The 24,427-nt window shown below is 40.8% G+C and overlaps 1 protein-coding gene across 1 annotated transcript; it reads left to right on the plus strand.

Annotated features, from left to right (window-relative positions):
- cln3 (CLN3 lysosomal/endosomal transmembrane protein, battenin) lies at positions 1-24,427 on the plus strand. Its single transcript, XM_046307381.1, is given in 16 exon segments — positions 1-399; positions 542-578; positions 4,244-4,340; positions 4,454-4,528; positions 4,869-4,948; positions 5,172-5,257; positions 13,294-13,366; positions 13,513-13,522; positions 13,524-13,657; positions 14,751-14,896; positions 15,082-15,134; positions 15,439-15,507; positions 15,633-15,688; positions 18,680-18,773; positions 23,318-23,458; positions 23,714-24,427. Coding segments are annotated over 16 exon segments (1,323 nt in total). The 5' UTR covers positions 1-344; the 3' UTR covers positions 23,831-24,427.

The following is a 24,427-nucleotide window of genomic DNA, read 5'->3' on the forward strand; positions in this document are numbered from 1 at the left end:
GTAGTATTTTCAAGGGGGGGATATTTCGCTGCTACACGCGATGTTTGTTGTTTTCCTTGAATCGGTCCGAAGTTGCAATGTCGTAAACACCTATGAACCAAAATTTAAGCGATAAGAAAAACGTTTTATACTAGCCAGTTAGCTATAACGTTTTTCTATCTGCCCGAAGTTCTGTAAAAAATGCTGTCAAATCTGTGACGTATGGAAATTTGCGGAACACCACAAGATAACATTGAGGAAGTAGCTAGCTAGATTGCTAGCTAATCGGACAGCTGTGTAAGAATAACGTTAGATAGCTGTTTATGTAGCTGCTGTTTAATAATCGATTTAATTCGTTTTTAATCATGGACCAAGAAGTCAGCGTCAATGCAGACCCAGATATGCCATCTGACAGTGAAGGTAAATCGTGTGTCACACTTATGATTTGTTACACCGATCAGACAGATCACACTGCTGTGTGGATGGCTAGCTAGTAGGCTATTTCACTATTTATATTTTATTGTATTATTTTATTAACACCATCTCTCTCTACTGTCTGTAGGTCGTAGCTCGCGCTGGAGAAATTGGACTGGTTTTTGGTGAGTTTAGTTTTGGGATTATGTTCTACTGTGGTGAATGTGACGTGAAATCAGAAACGAGCCCCGCGACCAGTGTTTAATTTCTTTAAATGTAACGTTATTTGAATCAAACCTATTTAGCTAGCTACAGTGAACACGGTTACATGCACACAATCTTGCGATTACTGTGGATAGTCAGGTTAATACAATAGTTTGTTTAAAATGTGTTTACATGCTTCGACACGTGAAATCAGGCTGCTGATGGGACTTTTGATAAATGCAGAAAGTCGCCAATCAAGAAACATTCTACCACAGTGACCATGTTGTTTTTGCGTAGACTATTTGATTCGGATTTCGGACACACTGTATGAAGTTTGTATGTAAAAACAATTTATAAGATGCATATATATGTTTTTCCTAACTCACTTCACTCGCGCAAATGCACCAGTGTATCGCCGATTAAACTGTTAATATGTGCTAATAATTCGAAAGATTGCTCATAAAACCAAGTGTTTTAATCGGCGTATGTTTACGTCGATTATGACCTTACGCCGATATAGATAAACAGAGTACGGTGTTTACATGACGACTTCCATACTCACAGGCCTTACGCCATAATCAGTTGAGTATTGAATAATTGGTGCGCATGTTAAGTAGTCGATGGAATAGGACAGGCAAGCTGCAGGGCCTTCAGAAAGTTTTCACACCCCTTGACTTTTTACCCATTTTGTTCTTACAGCCTGAATTTAAAAGGGATTCATTTGAGATTTGTTGTCACTGGCCTACACACAACACCCCATAATTGTATTTTATTTAACCTTTATTTAACTAGGCAAGTCAGTTAAGAACAAATTCTTATTTACAATGCCGGCCAAACCCTCCCCTAATCCGGACGACGCTGGGCCAATTGTGCGCCGCCCTATGGGACTCCCAATCACGGCCGGTTGTGGTACAGCCTGGGATCGAACCAGGGTCTGTCGTGACACCTCTGCGCCACTCATGAGCACCTCTAAAGTGTTATGTTTTCCAACATTTTTTAAAACAAATGTAATTAAAAATGAAAAGCTGAATTGTATTGAGTCAATACGTATTCAACCTCTTTGTTATGGCAAGCCTAAATAATTTCAGAGGAGTAAAAATTTGCTTAACAAGTCGCATAATAAGTTGCATGGACTCACTGTGTGCAATAATAGTGTTTAACATTTTTTTTTCAATGACTACCTCATCTCTGTACCTGACACATACAGATCCCTCAGATCCCTCAGTTGAGCAGTGAATTTCAAACACAGATTCAACTACGAAGACCAGGGAGGTTTTCCAATGCCTTTCAAGGAAGGGCACCTATTCTTAGATGGGTAAAAAAAAACATCCATTCAATATGTTGAAGTTATTAATTACACTTTGGATGGTGGATCAATACATCCAGTCATTACAAAGATACAGGCATCCTTCCTAACTCATTTGCCGGAGAGGAAGGAACCCGCTCAGGGGTTTCACCATGAGGCCAATGGTAACTTAAAAGCAGTTAGTTTAATGGCTGTGATTGGAGACAACTGAGGATGGATCAACAACATTGTAGTAACTCCACAATACTAACCTAATTGACAGAGTAAAAATAAGGAAGCCTGTAAAGAATACAAATGTTCCAAATCATGCATTCTGTTTGCAACAAGGCACAAAAGTAACACTGCAAAAAATGTGGCAAAGCAATTAACTTTTTGTTAATAAAACAAAGTTTTCTTTGGGGCAAATCCAATACATATTTTTCAAGCATAGTGGTGGCTGTATCATGTTATGGGTACGCTTGTAATCATTAAGGACTGGGCAGTTTTTCAGGAAAATCTATGGAAATCTCTGAAAATGGTTGTCTAACAATGATCAACAACCAATTTGACAGATCTTGAAGAATTTTGGAAAACAAAATGGGCAAATATTGCACAATCCAGATTTGGAAAGGTCTTAGACTTACCCGGAAAAAAAAAAAAAAGTATTTTGACACTCCTTCAAATTAGTGGATTTGGCTATTTCAGCCACACCCGTGGGTGACAGATGTATAAAATAGAGCACACAACCATGCAATCTCCATAGACAAACATTTACAGCATAATGGCTTTACTGAAGAGCTCAGTGACTTTCAACATGGCACCGTCATAGGATTCCACCTTTCCAACAAGTCAGTTTGTCAAATTTCTGTCTTGCTAGAGCTGCCCCTGTCAATTGTAAGTGCTGTTATTGTGAATTGGAAACATCTAGGAGCAACAACGGCTAAGCTGCGAAGTGGTAGGCCACACAAGCTCACAGAACGGAACCGCCAAGTGCTGAGGCGCGTAGCTCCTCGGTGGCAACACTCACTACAGAGTTCCAACCTGCCTCTGGAAGCAACATCAGCACAATAACCGTTCGTCGGGAGCTTCATGAAATAGGTTTCCATGGCCGAGCTGCCTCACACCAGCCTAAGATCACCTTGCGCATTGCCAAGCGTCAACTGGAGTGGTGTAAAGCTCACCGCCATTGGACTCTGGAGTTATGAATCACACTTGACCATCTGGCAGTCCGACGGACATCTCTGGGTTTGGCGGATGCCTAGAGAACGCTACCTGCCCCATTGCATAGTGCAAACTGTGAAGTTTGGTGGAGGAGGAATAATGGTTTGGGGCTATTTTTCATGATTTGGGCTAGGCCCCTTAGTTCCAGTGGAGGGAAATCTTAACATCGCAGCATACATTCTATGCTTCCAACTTTGTGACAACAGTTTCAGCATGACAATGCCTCCATGCGCAAAGTGAGGTCCCATAGGGAAATGGTTTGTCGATCGGTGCGGAAGATCTTGTCTGGCCTGCACAGTCTTGACTTCAACCCCATCGAATACCTTTGGGATGAATTGGAACGCCGACTGCGAGCCAGGCCTATTCACCCAACATCAGTGCCCGACCTCACTAATGCTCTTGTGGATGAATGGATTCAAGTGCCCGCAGTTCCATATTAATGCCCATGATTTTGGAATGAGATGTTCGACGAGCAGGTGTCCATAAACTTTTGGTTAAGTAGTTGATATCAGTGTGTCCCGCCCCCCCCGCTTTGACATGACAGAATACTTTGTGTATATTGTTGACAAAAAGGACAATTAAATACATTTTAATCCCACTTTGTAACACAACAAAATGTGGAGAAAGTCCAGGGGTGTGAATACTTTCTGAAGGCACTATATGTTCTAAAGACTGACTAAACCCCTCCTTGTAGATTCTGTCTGGCCCCAGCTATAAGTATGTATGTAGCCACAGCAGCCATTATGAAATTCTAAAATGGCTGCTGTGGCTTCTGCTTAGCTAGCGTGAGGACAAAAACGGCAGTTTACTTAAAAACTAGCAGTCGTTCCTTCTACTCGGTGTAGCAGTTGGGACAATTCGTAGTACAACGCAATTGTCATACCTAGATTGAGGTCCGTTTTCCAAGCCATATCTTGCACTAGCTTCGCGGTGTCTTAATCTACATAGGAAGGCTGGCTACATCTTATCCTCAGTTTGCCCTACAACATCATTGCGTAGCCTCAGTGAACTTGCTATCATTCACTGATACTTATCATCATCTCTGCATGCACTGAATGTTCTGAAATGCAGGCAATAGAAATGAATGATTTGAAATTCAACATTGTGTCTCCCACCTTTCCTCCTGACCCTTGTCTTCAGGTTGCTGGGGTTGTGCAATAACTTTGCGTACGTGGTGATGCTGAGTGCAGCCCATGACATCTTAAATCAACAAGGGTCTCACAACTCCACATCGCCTGTAAGAATGGGTTGTAGAATGCTGTATCACCATAGCATTTGTATCTGTTGTTAGTATCAAAGTACTACATTGGCAATATTCTTTCATTCTCTCTCCATGTCCTTCTTCTTCAGACCCCATCCACAGTTGCCTTGGACGATGAAGGTGGAACGAGAAGTCGTTACGACTGCAGCCCTGTTTCTACCGCGGTAAATAGAGATGTGCTGCAGCTGTGAAAGTGTGTGTGATCAAATGTTATTTCATTCAGCAGATGTTATTGCGGGTGTAGCGAAATTCTCGTGTTCCTCGCTCCAATAGTGCAGAAATATTTTACGATTCACAACAACACACACAAATCTAAAGTAAAAGAATGTAGTTAAGAAATCTATAAATATTTGGACGAGCAATGTCGGAGTGGCATTGACTAAAGTGTATATACAGTGTATATACATATGAAATGAGTAAAGCAGTATGTAAACATTTATTAAAGTGACCAGCCTGATCCTGCCTGGTTAACATGTGTGTGACCTCTCTGTCCCCCTCTCCAAGGCTGTTTTGTTGGCTGATATTCTTCCTACTCTCATGATCAAGTTTTCTGCTCCATTCTTCATCCACAATCTCCCTTATGGGTAAGAGAAGGAGAGATGGTGCTTTCCCAGTTGTCTTTGAATACTTTTTCTTACAGTAAATTAACATTGTAATAAGATGTTGTCAATGGCCGTATCTTAGCTTTTGCTAATCATAACATAATACAGAAACAATATTATCCTACATTACCAGTTTGTTTGAGTTTGCAAAGGTTTGCCAATTTGAGTGCACATGTAAATTTGGAGATTGTGTTTTTGTCCACAGTTTCCGAGTGTTGGTATGCGTTGCAACAGCGATTGCAAGCTTCCTTGTGGTGTCCTTCTCTTCTACCATGTGGATAAGCGTTTTGGGTAATGTGTGTGTGTGTGTGTGTGTAGGCCTATGTTTGTGAATGGGGATGGAAACGTTTGAGATGTGATCATTGATCACTATTTTAATTCCTAGAACATTGCAGCTCTGACATTTCCCCTGAAACCAGACACTATCTCACTGATATGGTAACCATGGGGATCTATCAGCCAGTCAGCAGTTCTGTTAATAGCTGATTTAGCTGATTAATTCATCTTTATACATTTTTATTTAATGTTTATTTAACTAGGAAAGTCAGTTAAGAACAAATTCTTATTTACAATGACAGCCTAAATCAAATACAATTGTATTGGTCACATACACATGGTTAGCAGATGTTAATGCGAGTGTAGAGAGATGCTTGTGCTTCTAGTTCTGACCATGCAGTAGAATCTAACAAGTAATCTAACAATTTCACAACAACTACCTTATACACACAAATGTAAAGTAATTAATAAGAATATGTACATATAAATATATGGATGAGCGATGGCCGAACAGCATAGGCAAGATGCAGTAGATGGTATAGAGTACAGTATATACATATGAGCTGAGTAATTCAGGGTATGAAAACATTGTTTAAAGTGACTAGTGATACATTTATTACATCCAATTTTTGTATTATTTAAGTGGCTAGAGATTTGAGTCAGTAGCCACTCACTGTTAGTGATGGCTGTTTAACAGTCTGATGGCCTTGTGATAGAAGCTGTTTTTCAGTCTCTCGGTCCCCGCTTTGATGCACCTGTACTGACCTCGCCTTCTGGATGATAGCGGGGTGAACAGGCAGTGGCTCGGGTGGTTGTTGACCTTGATGACCTTGTTCGCCTTCCTGTGACATCGGGTGGTGTAGGTGTCTTGGAGAGCAGGTAGTTTGCTCCCGGTGACGCGTTGTGCAGACCTCACTACCCTCTGGAGAGCCTTGCGGTTAAGGGCGGAGCAGTTGCCGTACCAGGCAGTGATACAGGCCGACAGGATGCTCTCGATTGTGCGTCTGTAAAAGTTTGAGTGTTTTTGTTGACCAGGCCAAATTTCTTCAGCCTCCTGAGATTGAAGAGGCGCTGCTGCGCCTTCTTCACTACGCTGTCTGTGTGGGTGTACCATTTCAGTTTGTCCATGATGTGTTCCCCCCTGTAACTTAAAACGTTCCACTTTCTCCGCTACTGTCCCGTCAATGTTGGTAGGGGGGTGATCCCTCTGCTGTTTCCTAAAGTCCACGATCATCTCCTTTGTTTTGTTGAGTGTGAGGTTATTTTCCTGACACCACACTCCGAGGGCCCTCACCTACTCCCCGTAGGCAGTCGTGTCATGGTTGGTAATCAAGACTACCACTGTAGTGTCGTCTGCAAACTTGATGATTAAGTTGGAGGCGTGCATGGCCACGCAGTCATGGGTAAACAGGGAGTACAGGAGAGGGCTGAAAACGCACCCTTGTTGGGCCCCAGTGTTGAGGATCAGCGGGGTGGAGATGTTGTTTCCTACCCTCACCACCTAGGAGCAGCCCGTCAAAGTCCAGGACCCAGTTGCACAGGGTGGAGTCGAGACCCATGGTGTTAAATGCTGAGCTGTAGTCGATGAACAGCATTCTTACATAGGTATTCCTCTCGTCCAAATGGGTTTGGGCAGTGTGATTACGATTGCGTCGTCTGTGGACCTATTGGGGCAGTAAGCAAATTGGAGTGGGTCGAGGGTGTCATGTAGGGTGGATGTGATATGATTCTTGACCAGTCTCTCAAAGCACCTAATGATGACAGAAGTGAGTGCTACGGGGCGATAGTCTTTTAGCTCAGTTACCTTAGCTTTCTTGGGAACAAGAACAATGGTGGCCCTCTTGAAGCATGTGGGAACAGCATACTGGGATAGGGAGAGATTGAATATGTCCGTAAACACACCAGCCAGCTGGTCTGCGCATGCTCTGAGGACGTGCCTTGGGATGCCATCTTGGCCGGCAGCATTGCGAGTGTTAACACGTTTAAATGTTTTACTCACATTGGCTGTTTAGTTTGTCTGGGAGCAAGACATTGGGGTCTGTGACGGGGCTGGTTTTCTTTTTGTAGTCCGTGATTGACTGTAGACACTGCCACATTCCTCTCCTGTGTGAGCCGTTGAATTGCGACTCTACTTTGTCTCTACTGACGCTTAGCTTGTTTGATTGCCTTGCGGAGGGAATAGCTACACTGTTTGTATTCGGTCATGTTTCCAGTCACCTTGCCCTGTTTAAAAGCAGTGGTTCCTGGGAACAGTGGGTTAACTGCCTTGTGGTTCAGAAGGACACATTTTTTTCCTTGTCAGCTTAGGGTTTCAATCCAGCAACCTTTCAGTCATGTGTATATTAACCTCTCTGCGCACGCTACATAAATAGTCATATTAAACATTCATGAAAATACAAGTGTCTCACATGTATCGAAAGCCTAGAATCTTGCAAATCCAACTGCGTTGTCAGATTTAAAAAAGGATTTACTGCGAAAGAATACGATCCGATTATCTGAGCATAGAGCCCCATAAAAAAACAATTTTAACCAGCACAGGCGTAACATAATCACAAACTGCATTAAAATAAATCGTTTACCTTTGACGATCTTCGTCTGTTTGCAATTCCAATGCTCATTGTTACACAATGAATGATCTTTTGTTTGATAGAATTTTGTGAACCGTGTCGTGAATTCCGTCTCATTCCATTTGACGACACATTCCAGGTAAATAACCCACACAAAACGTGACTTTTCTAGTCATGTTTGGTTTCACTGCAATCAACTGGTTTGTTTGTAACCCAATCAAATGTGATGGGCCATTTCGCGGGACGTATTGACTGAAAGAAACTGATTTGAAGACAACAAGTCATGACATCATTGTGCACCAATGATTTGCTTGCTGTTTCGTTGATTGACTGTTTTTTACCCCAATGACCACTGATCGTCTTGAAATCTAGCTGGGTAGATAGCCAATGAGCTGAGCTAAACAGTAATACGCCATGTTTATGTGTTGCAAGACCAACCCATGTCGTAAGCTATAGCTTAACGAGAGTCATTCGCTATTGAAGTTTCATACCGGAAGGAGCTACACATATTACACACTGCATTGTTTGGTAAACGCGCAGATTCAGCTGTATATATGTATCAATCATTATGGCGACTAAGTCAGGGAAAGCTACATCTAAGTCTAGATATACAGATGTACACACAATTTTAGAATAAATTGATTGGGAAAGTGAGACAGAGATTGTTGTAGGATGCTTCATTTAGTGATTGTGGAGGAATATTTTTTTGAACATGCTAATGCCCTTGTTTGAAACTAATAATAGAAAATATTATTTGTGATTTTTTAACATTTATTTTAGGAGCAATATATAAACATGTAATGTCATGCAATGTGAGATGCGTGTGTCTGCCACCCCAACCCACATGAAATAGCCTGTTTGAGGTCGTTGAGGAGAGGGAAGGACCACATCAATGGCAAAAGTGAAATGGAGACAGTAGATACAGCTGGTCTGTCATAATATAATAGAGACAGTAGATCTAGCTGAAATGTCATAATATAAGAGAGATAGCAGGTAATAATATATTCAACCTTCTATATATATCTGTTTTATTATACCTGTTGATACAGGGCTCATACAGTGGGGCAAAAAAAAATATTTAGTCAGCCACCAATTGTGCAAGTTCTCCCACTTAAAAGATGAGAGAGGCCTGTAATTTTCATCATAGGTATACTTCAACTATGACAGACGAAATGAGAAAAAAAATCCAGAAAATCACATTGTATGATTTTTAATGAATTTATTTGCAAATTATGTTGGAAAATAAGTATTTGGTCACCTACAAACAAGCAAGATTTCTGGCTCTCACAGACCTGTAACGTTTTCTTTAAGAGGCTCCTCCTCCTCTTGAAATGTTCCACGTTGACTGACCTTCATGTCTTAAAGTAATGGACTGTCATTTCTCTTTGCTTATTTCAGCGGTTCTTGCCATAATATGAACGTGGTCTTTTACCAAATAGGGCTATCTTCTGTATACCACCCCTACCTTGTCACAACACAACTGATTGGCTCAAACGCATTAAGAAGGAAATAAATTCCACAAATGAACTTTTAACAAGTCACACCTGCTAATGGAAATGTATTCCAGGTGACTATCTCATGAAGCTGGTTGAGAGAATGCCAAGTGTGTGCAAAACTGTCAAGGCAAAGGGTGGATTTAAAAAAAAAACACTTGTGGTTACTAAGTGATTCCATATGTGTGTTATTTCATAGTGTTGATGTCTTCACTATTATTCTACAATGTAGAAAATAGTTCAAATAAAAACCCTGGAATGAGTAGGTGTGTCAACGTATGACGTGTGTGTGTGTGTTTTCGGTAAGTATTCAGACCCCTTGACTTTTTCCACAATTTGTTACATTACAGCCTTATTCTAAAATGGATTAAATACATTTTTTTAAATCCTCAGCAATCTACAGACAACACCCCATAATGACAAAGCGAAAAACAGGTTTAGACATTTTAGCACATTTATTTAAACTTAAAAACGGATAACTTATCTACATAAGTATTCAGACCCTTTGCTATGAGACGAGAAATTGAGCTCAGGTGCATCCTGTTTCTGTTGATCATCGTTGATATATTTCTAGAATTTGATTGGAGTCCACCTGTGGTAAATTCAATTTTTTGGACATGATTTGGAAAGGTGCACACAACACTCTATATAAGGTCCCACAGTTGACAGTGTATGTCAGAGCAAAAACCAAGCCTTGAGGTTAAAGGAATTGTTCGTAGAGCGCTGAAACAGTATTGTGTCAAGGCAAAGATCTGGGGAAGGGTACCATAAAATGTCTGCAGCATTGAAGGTCCCCAAGAACACAGTGTCTTCCATCATTAAAAAATGGACGAAGTTTAGATCCACCAAGAATCTTCCTAGCGCTGTCGGCCCGGCCAAACTGAGTAATCGGGAGAGAAGGGCCTTGGTCAAGGAGGTGACCTGGATGAAACCTGGCACCATCCCTACATTGAAGCGTGATCGTGGCAGAATCATGCTGTGGGGATGTTTTTCAGCGGCAGGGGTTGGGAGTCTTGTTAGGATTGAGGGTAAGATTAATGGAACAAAGTACAGAGAGATCCTTGATGAAAACCTGTTCCAGAGCTCTCAGGACCTCAGACTGGGGCGAGGGTTCACCTTCCAACAGGAGAACAATCCTAAGCACACAGCTAAGACAACACAGGTGTGGCCTCAGGACAAGTTTCTGAATGTCTTTGATTGGCCCAGCCAAAGCCCGGACTTAAACCTGAGGGGATCTGCAGAGAAAAATGGGTGAAACTCCCCAAATACAGGTGTTCCAAGCTTTTAGCAGTTCGCTTTATTTTTTATAATATATTACACTTGATCTTCCTTGAATAAGTTCCTCTATTTGTTTTTGTTTTCCACATATTCTGTGCCTCTGGTACAGTTTTTATTGCTATCTATCTGTACTGTTAGTCCTGCTATTTCCTTTGTTAATATGAACTCCTGACCTAAATTGCTATTTTTTAAAAGATGAGTTTTGAATTGCATGTCCTCTAAAGGAACATTTTAAAAGCGTCCCATACAATAAGGGGATCTGACTATGTTATGTTGGAAAAAGTCAGTTATAAATGATTCTTTCTTGGTTAAAAACAAGTTGTCATCCAATTTCAAATATCATTTTCTCAAGACATGGTGCTTTGCATTCAGGCCAAAGAGTACATTCTTTGTCTCATCAGTCCACAGAATCCTTTACTTTATGATCTGAGTCTTTCATGTCTTTTTGCAAACTCCAGGTGTGCTGTCGTGTCTTTTTCTAAGTAGTGGCTTCTGTCTGGCCACTCTCTTATAAAGCCCAGATTGGTGAAGTGCTCTAGAGACCGTTGTCCTTCTGGCAGGTTCTCCTATTTATGACAAGGAACTCTGTAGTTCTGTCAGAGTGGTGCTTCTTTTTTTCTCTCAATTTTTTTCAATTTCGCAATAATGGAGACCACTGTGCTCTTGGAAACTTTCAACACTCTAGAAATAGTTGTATACCCTTCCCCAGATGTATGCCTCATCACAAATCTCGACGATCTATGGACAGTTCCTTGGACTTCATGGTATAGTTTCTGCTCTGACATGAGCTGTCAACTGTGGGACCTTTTTATATAGTTTTTTTATTTTGTAAATCATGTCCAAACTGAGTTGGCCACAGGTGGACTCCAAGTTGTTGTGACATATCAAGGATGTTCAAGTGAAATTGGATGCACCAGAGTGTCATAGCAAAGGGGTGTGAATACTTATGTAAATTAGATGTATCCGTATTTCATTTTCAATATATTTGCAAAAATGTCAAAACATATTTTCACTTTGGCATTATGAGGTAGATGGGTGAGAAACATTTTGAATTCAGGCTGTAAAACAACAAAAATGTGGTATAAGTCGAGGGGTATGAATACTTTCTGAAGGCGCTGTAGTTTTAACCATGTTTTGAATCTTAACCTTATTTGTTTACAATGATATTGTTTACCAACAATGGAGTAAAACAGACTTACATTTGGGGTTTTGATGGGTTAGGACAGTTGAACTAAGCTCATGAAGCATTTATAAGTATTCTTCAAGAATCCATGGCTATATACTGTATATAGTTTAAAAATAATGTACCAATCCCAGATAGACCCTTTCAACTCACAAGAAAGGCAGAACTTACAGTGACTTCAGAAAGTATTCACATCCCTTTTCCATTTTGTTGTATTACAGCCTGAATTTAAAATGTATTGAATTTGTCACTGGCCTGCAAACAATACCCTATAATGTCAAAGTGGAATTATGTTCATTACAAATTAGAAGCTGAAATGTCATGAGTCAATAAGTATTCAACCAATTTGTTATGGCAAGTTCAGGAGTAAACATTTGCTTAACAAGTCACAAGTTACATGGGCTCACTCTGTGTGCAATAATAGTGTTTAACATGAGTTTTTTTTATGACTACCTCATCTCTGTACCCCACACATACAGATAATTGTAAGATCCCTCAGTCAAGCAGTGAATTACAACCACAAAGACCAGGGAGGTTTTCCAATGCCTCGCAAAGAAGGGGACCTATTGGTAGATGGTTAAAAAAAGAAGCAGACATTGAATATCCCTTTGAGCATGGTGATGTTATTCATTACACTTTGGATGGTGTATCAATACACCCAGTCACTACAAACATAGACATTCTTCCTATCTCTGTTGCCAGAGAAGAAGGAAACAGCTCAGGGATTTCACCATGAGGCCAATTGTGACTTTTTTTAAACAGTTAAAGCGTTTAATGGCTGACCTAGTGGAAAACCGAGGATGGATCAACAACATTCGGTATTCCACAATACTAACCTAATTGACAGAGTGAAAAGAAGGAAGCCTGTACAGAATATAAATATTACAAAACATGCATCCTGTTTGCAACAAGGCACTAAAGTAATACTGCAAAAAAATGACAATGCAATTACTTTTTTGTCCTGAATACAATGTATTATGTTTTGGACAAATCCAATACAACACATTTCGGAGTACCTCATTCTATATTTTTGAGCATAGTGTTGGCTGCATCATGTTATGGGTAGACTTGTAATCGTTAAGGACTGGGGAGTACTTTAGGATCAAAAATTAAACGGGATGGAACTAAGCACAGACAAAATCCTAGAGGAAAAGGAAATGAGATTTCTGTATTTCAATTTCAATAAATTAACAAAATATGAATATCCCTTTGAGCATGGTGATGTTATTGATTACACTTTGGATGGTGTATCAATACACCCAGTCACTACTAAAAACATGTTTTCAGTTTGTCATTATAGGGTATTACTTATTTGATTTAGTCCATGTTGAATTCAGGCTGTAACAACAAAATGTGGAATAATTCAAGGGAAATGAATACGTTCATAAGGCACTGTATTACAATTGTTACACCCTTACTCGATATGCTGTGAGACGGTATTTTAACCATTCATTTTTGAAACCCTATTATTATGTGTATCGTATTAGAGTACATATTTGCATCCATATTAAAGTACTGTGTATCTTTTAGGTGTGATCTTTGCCAGTGTGAGCGCTGGACTGGGAGAGCTCTCCTTCCTCTCCCTCACTGTCTTCTTTAGCAGGTAGACTATCTCCCTGATTTACTAACAGTTCTGTAAGTTGTTTACTTTGCAGCTCTTTTTTTACATAAGGTATTCTCACTCAAACCCCTCTCAATATTGTTTTCCCGACACTCTCACCCCGTGTCTCTTTCTATCCGCCTTCTTAGAGATGTGTTGGGGGGGCTGGGGCTCGGGCACCGGTGGAGCAGGTGTGGCCGGGGCTCTGCTGTACTCTGGTCTCACGCAGGCTGGCCTCTCGCCCAGGAACACGCTGCTCATCATGCTGGTCATCCCTGTAGCCATGGTGATCAGGTCAGTCCCAGGGGTGAAAGTATGGTCGTTCGGTACGGCGTACTGGCAAAATAAATAGTGGGGGTACGCTGTGCCAGAAACATGAGCCTATCAAAATAATTCAAGCAAATGTAAATGAATCTTTAGGCTTTTATGCCATTATTTATCATTACCGTACGTCAAAGGCATGAACATTTTGCGAATGGTGGTATAACCCTACGCTCAAAACTGCGATGTGGTTCCACGAGAACACTAGCATTTTGCCAAGGCAGAGATGAGTGGCGCGAGGACAGCAGTGGGTGCATCAATTCTCAAATCTCCAAATGTCATTACATTTTTTTGGTGTTTTGTGTAACCGATGTCTCTTTCCATTCAGCAGTTTGGAGGCTGGAAATATGTTGTGAGTGGATGAGCGTGTGTCGGTAGTCTAGTAAAGGAGCCCTTTTAAGTGAGAGTTTGATAAGCGCATGCACACACAGGAGGTCCCATACCCGGGAAGAAATTAGTTCTATACTGAACAAAAATATATGTAAAGTGTAAAGTGTTGGTCCTATGTTTCATGGGCTGAAAATAAAAGATCCCAGACATTTTCCATACGCACAAAAAGCTTATTTCTCTAAAAGGTTGTGTAACCATGCCAGCCATTGCCCAGGACCTCCACATCCGGCTTTTTCACCTGAGGGATCTTCTGAGACTAGCCACCCGGGCAGCTGATGAAACTGAGGAGTATTGATGTCTAATAAAGCCATTTTGTGGGGAAAAACACATTCTGATTGGGTGGGCCTTGCTTCCATGTGGGTGGCCCTGCCAGGCCCACATATGGCTTCACCACTGCCCAGTCATGTGAAATCCATAGATTAGGGCCTTATGAATTTATTTCAATTGACTGATTTCCTTATATGAACAATAACTCAGTAAAATTGTTGAAATTGCACGTTGCGTTTATATTTTTGTTCGGTATGCTTTCACCCCTGGTCGGTCCCATAAACGATGTTGATGTGATAAGTTAATGTGTTGTTAGGTGAGTGGGAAAGGATCACTCTCCTTTTCTGTCAGTTTATCTGAACCCTTCACCCCCTTTTTGTCTCTTCCTTTTTCCCCACTTTCCCCTCAGCTATTTTTTCCTGCTAGTCTTCCCCCCATCCTTCCCACAGTGGAAGTGCAGGGAGGTGGAGTCTGTGAGGGGCAGAGACTCACAGAGCAGGCAGCCCCTATTGGATGACACTGATGAAGAGGAGGAGCGGGAGAAAGGTGCTGAAGGTGTGTTTATCATGTCAGCATGTGGTAAGGTAAAGAATGTTGAGGAAAGTGATGTGTGATAATATGGATGTTTAACACAATATATTTTTAAGTAATTAAATATTACATTTTAATTGTAAAATATTTTGTAGGACATTGATTAACCAAACAGCCCATCTTCACTTCCTTCCTTCTGAATATAACAGAAGACAAGGTCACTGGACCACTGACATGTATTGAGAAACTACACATCACTAAAGTGAGTTTGAAGTCACTTTTGAAAAGTGGACTTGGTCTATACCATTTTCAGATTAAAAAGTTATACTCTCTCAAAGTTGGCCCAGACCAGGGTAAGCCAGGCCAAAATCTCATTTTTTCCCAGTCGATACAAACTCAATTCCCCAATGTGATAGACACAGAACAGTTTTACTTTAATTTCATTTCACATGTGCTAAATAATCAGTTTAACCCTGGCCTAGTAAGTTGTACTCAGTCTTGATGTGCTCCAGTACTATATGTGTTATTGCCAATCTGCTAATATCAATTCTACCGCCTCCCTTCAGGGTCTGCTGAGGTTTGTGGTTCCATTAGGAGTTGTCTACTTCGCGGAGTACTTCATCAACCAGGGCCTGGTGAGTAGGCCTCTGTCGCCCCTTGGCAGTTTATAGTGTCACTGCAATTAGTTGATATTCTCACCATCATTTCCATTCTCATTGTATAGTACGGATGACCCCTAATTTTTCAACTTTCTTTACAGTTGGAACTCCTATATTTCCCAAACTTCTATCTCTCCCATGCAGAGCAGTATCGCTGGTCAGTACCATTCAGAATATATACAGTTGAAGTTAGGAAGTTTACATGCGCTTAGGTTGGAGTCATTAAAACTCATTTTTCAACCACTCCACAAATTTCTTGTTACAAACTATAGTTTTGGCAAGTCGGTTAAGACATCTACTTTGTGCACGACACAAGTAATTTTTCCAACAATTGTTTACAGACAGATTATTTCACTTTATCACATTTCCAGTGGGTCAGAAGTTTACATACACTATGTTGACTGTGCCTTTAAACAGCTCGGAAAATTCCAGAAAATGTCATGGCTTTAGAAGCTTCTGATAGGACAATTGACATCATTTGAGTCAATTGGAGGTGTACATGTGGATGTATTTCAAGGCCTACCTTCAAACTCAGTGCCTCTTTGCTTGACATCATGGGAAAATCAAAAGAAATCAGCCAAGACCTCAGAAAAAATTGTAGACTTGTAAGACCACAAGTCTAGAGGTCTGGTTCATCCTTGGAAGCAAAAAATGGTAGACTTCCACAAGTCAATCCACAAGTCTGGTTCATCCTTGGAAGCAATTTCCAAACGGCTGAAGGTAACACGTTCATCTGTACAAGCAATAGTACGCAAGTATGAACACCATGGGACCACACAGCCGTCATATCGCTCAGGAAGGAGATGCGTTCTGTCTCCTAGAGATCAACGTACTTTGGTGCGAAAAGTGCAAATCAATCCCAGAACAACAGCAAAGGACCTTGTTAAGACGTTGGAGGAAACGGGTACAAAAGTATCTATATCCACAGTAAAATGAGACTACGGTTTGCAACTGCACATGGGGACGAAGATTGTACTTTTTGGGGAAATGTCTTCTGGTCTGATGAAACAAAAATAGAACTGTTTGACCATAATGACCATCGATATGTTTGGAGGAGAAAGGGGGAGGCTTGCAAGCAAAAGAACACCATCCCAACCGTGAAGCACGGGGGTGGCAGCATCATGTTGTGGGGGTGCTTTGCTGCTGGGGGGGCTAGTGCACTTCACCCCAAAAAAATCCTCTGTCATGATGACATCTATATGGATATATCGAAGCAACATTTCAAGACTTCATTCAGGAAGTTAAAGCTTGGATGCAAATGGATCTTCCAAATGGACAATGACCCCAAGCATACTTCCAAAGTTTTGGCAAAATGGCTTAACCTTTCTAGGGCAGGCTAGCGGAACCCCCTCGACAACATTCCGCTCAAAAGGCAGCGCGCGAAATTCAAAAATATTTTTGGGAAATATGTAACTTTCACACATTAACAAGTCCAATACAGCAAATGAAAGAAGCTTCTTGTTAATCTACCCATTGTGTCCGTTTCAAAAAGGCTTTACAGCGAAAGCACAACATATGATTGTTAGGGCATAGCCAAGTCAAAAAAAAAAACACAGCCATTTTTCCAGCCAAAGATAAGAGTCACAAAAAGCAGAAATATAGATAAAATTAATCACTAACCTTTGATCTTCATCAGATGACACTCATAGGACATCATGTTACACAATACATGTATGTTTTGTTCGATAATGTACATACTTATATCCAAAAATCTCAGTTTACATTGGCGTGTTACGTGAAGTAATGTTTTTATTCCAAAACATCTGGTGATTTTGCAAAAATACTCAATAAACATTGATAAAAAATAGTGTTACTCACAGAATTAAAGATAGACTTATCCTTAATGCAACCGCTGTGTCAGATTTTTTAAAAACTTTATGGAAAAAGCATAATCTGAGTACGGCGCTCAGAGCTCAATCCAGCCAAAGAAATATCCGCCATGTTGGAGTCAACCGAAGTTAGAAATAACACTATAAATATTCACTTTCCTTTGATGATCTTCATCAGAAGGCACTCCCAGGAATCCCAGTTCGACAATAAATGACTGATTTGTTCCATGAAGTCCATTATTTATGTCCAAATAGCCACTTGTTGTTAGCATGTTCAACCCAGTAATCCATCTTCATGAGGCACGAGCACTACGTCCAGACAAAAACTCGAAAGGTTACGTTACAGGTTGTATGAAACATGTAAAACGAAGTATAGAATCAATCTTTATTAATGTTCCAACTGGAGAATTCCTTTGTCTGTAGAAAAGCAATGGAACGTGAGGTAACTCTCACATGAATGCAAAGTCACAAGCCCATGGCACTCTGCCACACACCTGGCTCATTCCCCTCTCATTCAGCCCCCTTCACAGTAGAGGCCTCGAACAAGGTTCTAAAGACTGTTGACATCTAGTGGAAGCCTCCGGAAGTGCAAAGTGACCCCCCAGACACTGTATATTGGAAAACTACAAACCTCAGATTTCCCACTTCCTGCTTGGATTTTTCTCAGGTTTTTGCCTGCCATAGGAGTAATGTTATACTCGGACATCACTCAAACAGTTTTAGAAACTTCTGAGTGTTTTCTATTCAATACTACTAATAATATGCATATATTAACATCTGGGACAGAGTAGGAGGCAGTTCACTCTGGGCATGCTATTCATCCAAAAGTAAAAATGCTGCCCCCTATCCTAAAAATGTTAAGGACAACAAAGTCTAGGTATTGGAGTGGCCATCACAAATCCCTGACCTCAACCCTATAGAAGATTTGTGGGCAGAACTGAAGAACCGTGTGCGAGCAAAGAGACCTACAAACCTGACTCAGTTACACCAGCTCTGTCAGGAGGAATGGGCCACAATTCACCCAACTCATTGTGGGAAGCTTATGGAAGGCTATTTAAAGGCAATGCTACCAAATACTAATTGAGTGTATATAAACTTCTGACTCACTGGGAATGTGATGAAAGAAATAAAAGTTTAAATAAATCACTCTACTATTATTCTGACATTTCACATTCTTAAAATAAAGTGGTGATCCTAACTGACCTAAGACAGGGAATTTTTACTGCGATTAAATGTCAGGAATTATGAAAATCTGAGTTAAAATGTGGTGTAAAGCTGGTGTAAAGCTATTAACTCACATTGTGTGTGTGTGTGTTCAGGTACCAGACACTGTACCAGGTGGGGGTGTTGGTCTCGCGATCCTCTCTCTGCTGTGTGAAGTTCAGGAGAATCTGGGCTCTCTCTCTGCTTCAGGTGAGTGAACAATAGATGAGATACAGTACCTGTCAGAAGTTTGGACACCTACTCATTCCAGGGTTTTTATTTTATTTTTATTATTTTCTACATTCTAGAATTATAGTGAAGAGATAAAAACTATAAAATAACACATGGAATCATGTAGTAAACCATAGTGTTATACAAATATATGTTTTATATTTGAGAATCTTCTAAGTAGCCACCTTGATGACAGCTTTGCACACTCTTAGCATTCTCTGAACTAGCTTCACCTGGAATGATTTTCCAACAGTCTTGAAGTGGTTCCCACACATACTAAGCACTTGTTGGCTGCTTTTCCTTCACTCTTGAGGTCCAACTCATCCCAAACCATCTCAATTGGGTTGAGGTCGGGTGATTGTGGAGGCCAGATTAGCTGATGCAGCACTCCCATCACTCTCCTTCTTGGTCAAATAGCTCTTGAAAAATGACGGTCCCAAACCAGATGGAATGGCGTATCGCTGCAGAATGCTGTGGAAGCCATGCTGGTTACGTGTGCCTTGAATTCTAAATAAATCACTGTCACCAGCAAGCGGTGATGAAATTGTCGGTCATGCCATTTTATCAGCCGGTAACTGTTATGCAAATAACTGCCTGTCTCACGGTAATAGTCCTTCTAAATAACAAAACGTTTAGCATCTTTGGGCTTCCACGCGTAGCCTACAAGCCACTCTGATGCAGATCTTTGGAACATCTGCATTTTAAAAAGCCTAATAAATCCATTTAATGTAGCCTACACCATCACAATAAATGAATTACTTTAAGCAGATCTAAAGAACCATTATATGAAGAAAATGTAGCCTATACCGAAGAACAGAACAGCATATTTTGAGTTGTCCTCATGTTAGGCCCTGTTCTGGCTCTGCCATATGGCTGTGGGCTACACTAATTATTTTTACAGGATTTTCTTAGAATTCAGTGGCTTTATTTGATAGAAAGAAGAATATAATAGAAAGGATATTGACTTCAGATGGTGTGCCCACATATGGCTATTCTGTGTTGTGGTTAACAAAGTGATCATTTGAAACAGGTCCTTCTATATGCTGAATATGTAGTTATGTATGCAACTTTAGTTGTGCGACTAATGATGATTTGAAAAGAGTTGGATGAAAGGCAATCGCTCTGCAGTTTCTTTCTCAGGTTGCACACACTTCATCAGTCTCTCATTCACAATTTGACAAGTACTTGATAATATTCTCACCCATCTGACTATTCTCCATGTAATCTGGTGTTTACATATTTGTTAATTTTTTTAATTTTTAGAATGGCCCACACAAAAACAAATCCGTAGCCTGCACTCAAATAGAAAGAACGTTACGTGCGATTTCATTTTTTATATGCCAGGTAGGCTACACTGGTCATAAAGAGGATTGATGTGCTTAATTTCAAGAATTGAGCAATAAATATAGCATCACAAGAAAGCTGGGATCCTCGTTTAAATGGTGGCCAGTCAAAACTCTGTTCACACGCCATGGCACAATGACTGGGCTTATAAGAACACGGTTCACCAAGTTCTGTTGGCTATGGGCTCTCCAACCCTGTTCCAGGGGTCCTAGGCTTATAGGCTACGCTTTGAGTAATTTGGCCATGATACAAACTGTGATACTAACCTTATCAAAACGTATAGGCTTATGAGCTGAAAAAGTTTTAAAATAACGCATCTGCTGTTTTTCTTTAGACTGCACACACTGGGCATCATTCACAAGTGATAATATTCTCACCCAGTAGACTATTCTCAATTTAATGTTGTCTTTACATACTAAATAATATACTGAAAAATAAACACAAAATGCAACAATTTCAAAGATTTGACTGAGTTACAGTTCATGTAAGGAAATCAGTCAATTGAAATGAGTTCACATGACTGAGAATACAGATATGCATCTGTTGGTCACAGATACCTTTTTAAAAAAAGAGGCTGGATCAGAAAACCAGTCAGTATCTGGTGTGACCACCATTTGCCTCATGCAGCGTGACACATCTACTTTGCATAGAGTCAATCAGGCTGTTGATTGTGGCCTGTGGAATGATGTCCAACTCCTCTTCAATGGCAGTGCAAAGTTATTTGATATTGGCGGGGACTGGAACACGCTGTCGTACACGTCGATCCAGAGCATCCCAAACATGCTCAACAGGTACCATGTCTGACTATGCAGGCCACAGTAGAACTTGGAACTATGTAGGCCACGGAAGAACTGGGATATTTTCAGCTTAGAGTAATTGTGTACAGATCCTTGCGGCGTGGTGCCGTGCACGACAATGGGCCTCAGGATCTCGTCACGGTATCTCTGTGCATTCAAATTGCCATCAATAAAATGCAATTATATTTGTTGTCTGTAGCTTATGCCTCCCCATACCATAACCCCACCATGGGGCACTCTGTTCACAACGTTGATATCAGTAAACCGCTCGCCCACACGACGCCATACACATGGACTGCGGTTGTGAGGTCGGTTGGACGTGTTGCCAAATTCTCTAAAACAATGGAGGTGGCTCTGGTGAACATTCGTGCAGTCATCATGTCAATTGCATTCTCCCTAAAAATTTGAGACATCTGTGGCAACTGGCTCTAACCAGAATAGAAAGAGTGGGAGGCCCCGGTGCCCAACTGATCAATCAAGAGGGCAAGTACATTTAGTGTCTAGTTTGAGGAAGAAGCCTCACAAGTCTTGAACTGGCAGCTTCATTAAATAGTACCCACAAAACACCAGTCTCAACGTCAACAGTGAAAAGGCGACTCCGGGATGCTGGCCTTCTAGGCCATTTTTATTTGGTACTATGCCTTGAAAAAGTATTCACACCCCTTAGATTTTTCTACATTTTTATTTTGTTACAGCCTGAATTTAAAATGGATTCAATTGAGATTGTCACTGGCCTATACACAATACCCCATAATGTAAAAATTGAATTATGTTTAGAAATTTTTACAAATGAATTCAAAATCAAAAGCTGAAATGTCTTGAGTTAAGTATTCAACCCCTTTGCAAGCCTAGATAAGTTCAGAAGTAAACATTTGCTGAACAAGTCACACAAGTTGCATGGACTCACTCTGTGTACAATAAGTGTATAACGACTACCTCATCTCTGTACCACACACACACACACACAATTGTAAGATGCCTCAGTCAAGCAGTGAATTTAACCACAAAGGTTTTCCAATGCCAAGGCAGCAGCTAATGGGGAACCATAATAAATACAAATGATGTTCTAACTTCTAAAAGTAACTGTATCCACTGGCAAATTGGGAGAGAGTGAGGTGATTGCCGTGTAAGATCCAACATAATATTTTGCGGCAGTGTTGCCTGTCAGCATTAATCATCTCTGATTGAGAGATTCAAGGAGCTATCATCGTTAAGTAACAGATGCAAAGCATTGAATTTACATTCATGCACTTCTGAATTCATTTTGTATATTTGCCAAGAAGCATTTAACTGCAGGGTACATCCACATATGGAGGAATGTGCCTACCTGATTTTAGGAGTTGGGATCAATTTAATCGTAAAACGATTCCTCGGTGTTAAATACAGTGTGTGAACAGACAATGTATAAATTGATGGTTCAGATTACGGGATGCCAAAGTCATGTTTTTCAATGTTCTGTTCCAGTTAAAGGGTTGTTCCGATTTCAATTAGATCTGTGGACCATTTTTTTATGCCTAGCCCAGAATGAGCTTTCCAAAAGTTTTCTATATTATAGAGATCAGTCCTTTTCAGGAGCCCAGATAATTTATTTATAAATCCCAGCATTGGATGGTTTGATAGTTGGGTTTCCCAAGGGACTCCATAGGCCAGCAAAGCTGAACTATATTGTAAATATAGAAAAAATATTTGCCTGAATGTTCATGAACCATTACTATCCATGATATCCACGAGGGTATGGATTTCACATTTGGACCATTGGGGGGGGATGCAAAAGGCCACCCTCCAGAGGGTCGCAATTGTAAATGAGAACTTGTTCTCAACTTGCCTACCTGGTTAAATAAAGGTGAAATTACAATTTTTAAAAATTAAGTGTTTGATTAGATTTTTGGAATGCATTTGCATTGAATTAGAGGGACAATAGAGCGCTGAGTACCAGGTCATTAGCGACTGGCTGTTAGCGAGTTTGGTAGGCTACTAATGACCATCGGCAACATCAGAGTGCAGTTTTGGAGAAGCATAGTTACCGTGACTCAACTGTCATGTGGAATTTGACTGCGGTCATGACTCGTGATTGCCGGAGTGGTGGTAATACGGTCAGCGTAACAGACCTAATGGTGGAGCTATAACTTTCTCTGATCTTTCTCTCTCCACCTGGCTTTATATTTTCTTCTTCCTCCCCTCTATCTCCCCCACCATCCCCACCACTACCTTTTGTACCCTTATTCATAAAGCGTCTCAGTGTAGGCGTGTTGATCTAGGATCGGGTCCCCCCTGTCCATGTCATTTTATTGTCCTAGATCAGCACTCCTACTCTAAGATGCTTTGTGAATACGGGCCCTGGTCCCTCAGTGTGTGAACGCGGTGTTGCTCTGCCTCCCTCAGTGTGTGAACGCGGTGTTGCTGTTATTGTCGGTGTACTACCAGTTCCTGCCCAGTGCATGGCTGGTGTTTGTGATAGTCCTCTACGAGGGGTTGCTGGGAGGAGCTGCATACGTCAACACATTCTACTTCATCAGCAAGGAGGTCAGTCACGTGTGTGTGTGTGTGTGTGTGTGTGTGTGTGTGTGTGTGTGTGTGTGTGTGTGTGTGTGTGTGTGTGTGTGTGTGTGTGTGTGTGTGTGTGTGTGTGTGTGTGTGTGTGTGTGTGTGTGTGTGTGTGTGTGTTAGTCAGCCTGCATGTAAGGTTGTGTTTATGTCAATATATTAGCTGGAGGGTCAGCCATTGGACATGTTTGTGTGTGTTTGCGTGCCACTCCCCTTTCCCCTCTCTCCCTGCAGACTGGAGACAGACAGAGGGAGTTTGCCATGGTGGCAGCCAGTGTAGGAGACAGTCTGGGCATCGCCATCTCCGGCCTCATAGCTTTCCCAGTCCACAGATACTTCTGCTCACTATGAGAGATAGTAGAGGGAGAAAGACTGGTGGGAAGTGCAAAAGAGGTAGTATCATGTTTTGAAGTGCTTGGTATTTCCTTGGAGGTCTGAAGAAGAGACTCTCTGCAGCTGGGGTGGATGGAAATTGCTGATAATTATTGTTATGCTTAAATTAGAGGTCTGTTCAGACATCTTCCTGCACCTTAGCAACCTTGCTGGGTGTGTGGTAGATTCCTCCATTTACTTACAAATCACATTGTTACGACTGGTACAAGTTTCATATCACTTCGAAAGATAATGGTCACTAGCCAACTGTAACTTTAATATTTCTCCCATCACCAAGGACATTTGTCAATGTGCCTTTGATAATTATCAGGATTGTATGTTTTAATATATTTATCTTTTCACTACATTCCAATGTCTAGTATCCTGCTAATATTTGTTTTAAATGTAACCACTAACTTTTTCTTTGCTGCTATTGTTGAGTTACTGTTATAAAATTGTGAATGCTCTAACTTAGCTCTACTAACAGTGTTTACATGTGGTGTGCTTGTATGATCAATGTTCAACTTTTGAAAACTGACCTGAGATTCTACAAGTGTTTTTAAAATATTTTTTTTT

This window comes from Oncorhynchus gorbuscha, linkage group LG16, assembly GCF_021184085.1.
Source record: "Oncorhynchus gorbuscha isolate QuinsamMale2020 ecotype Even-year linkage group LG16, OgorEven_v1.0, whole genome shotgun sequence".
NCBI lineage: Eukaryota > Metazoa > Chordata > Actinopteri > Salmoniformes > Salmonidae > Oncorhynchus > Oncorhynchus gorbuscha.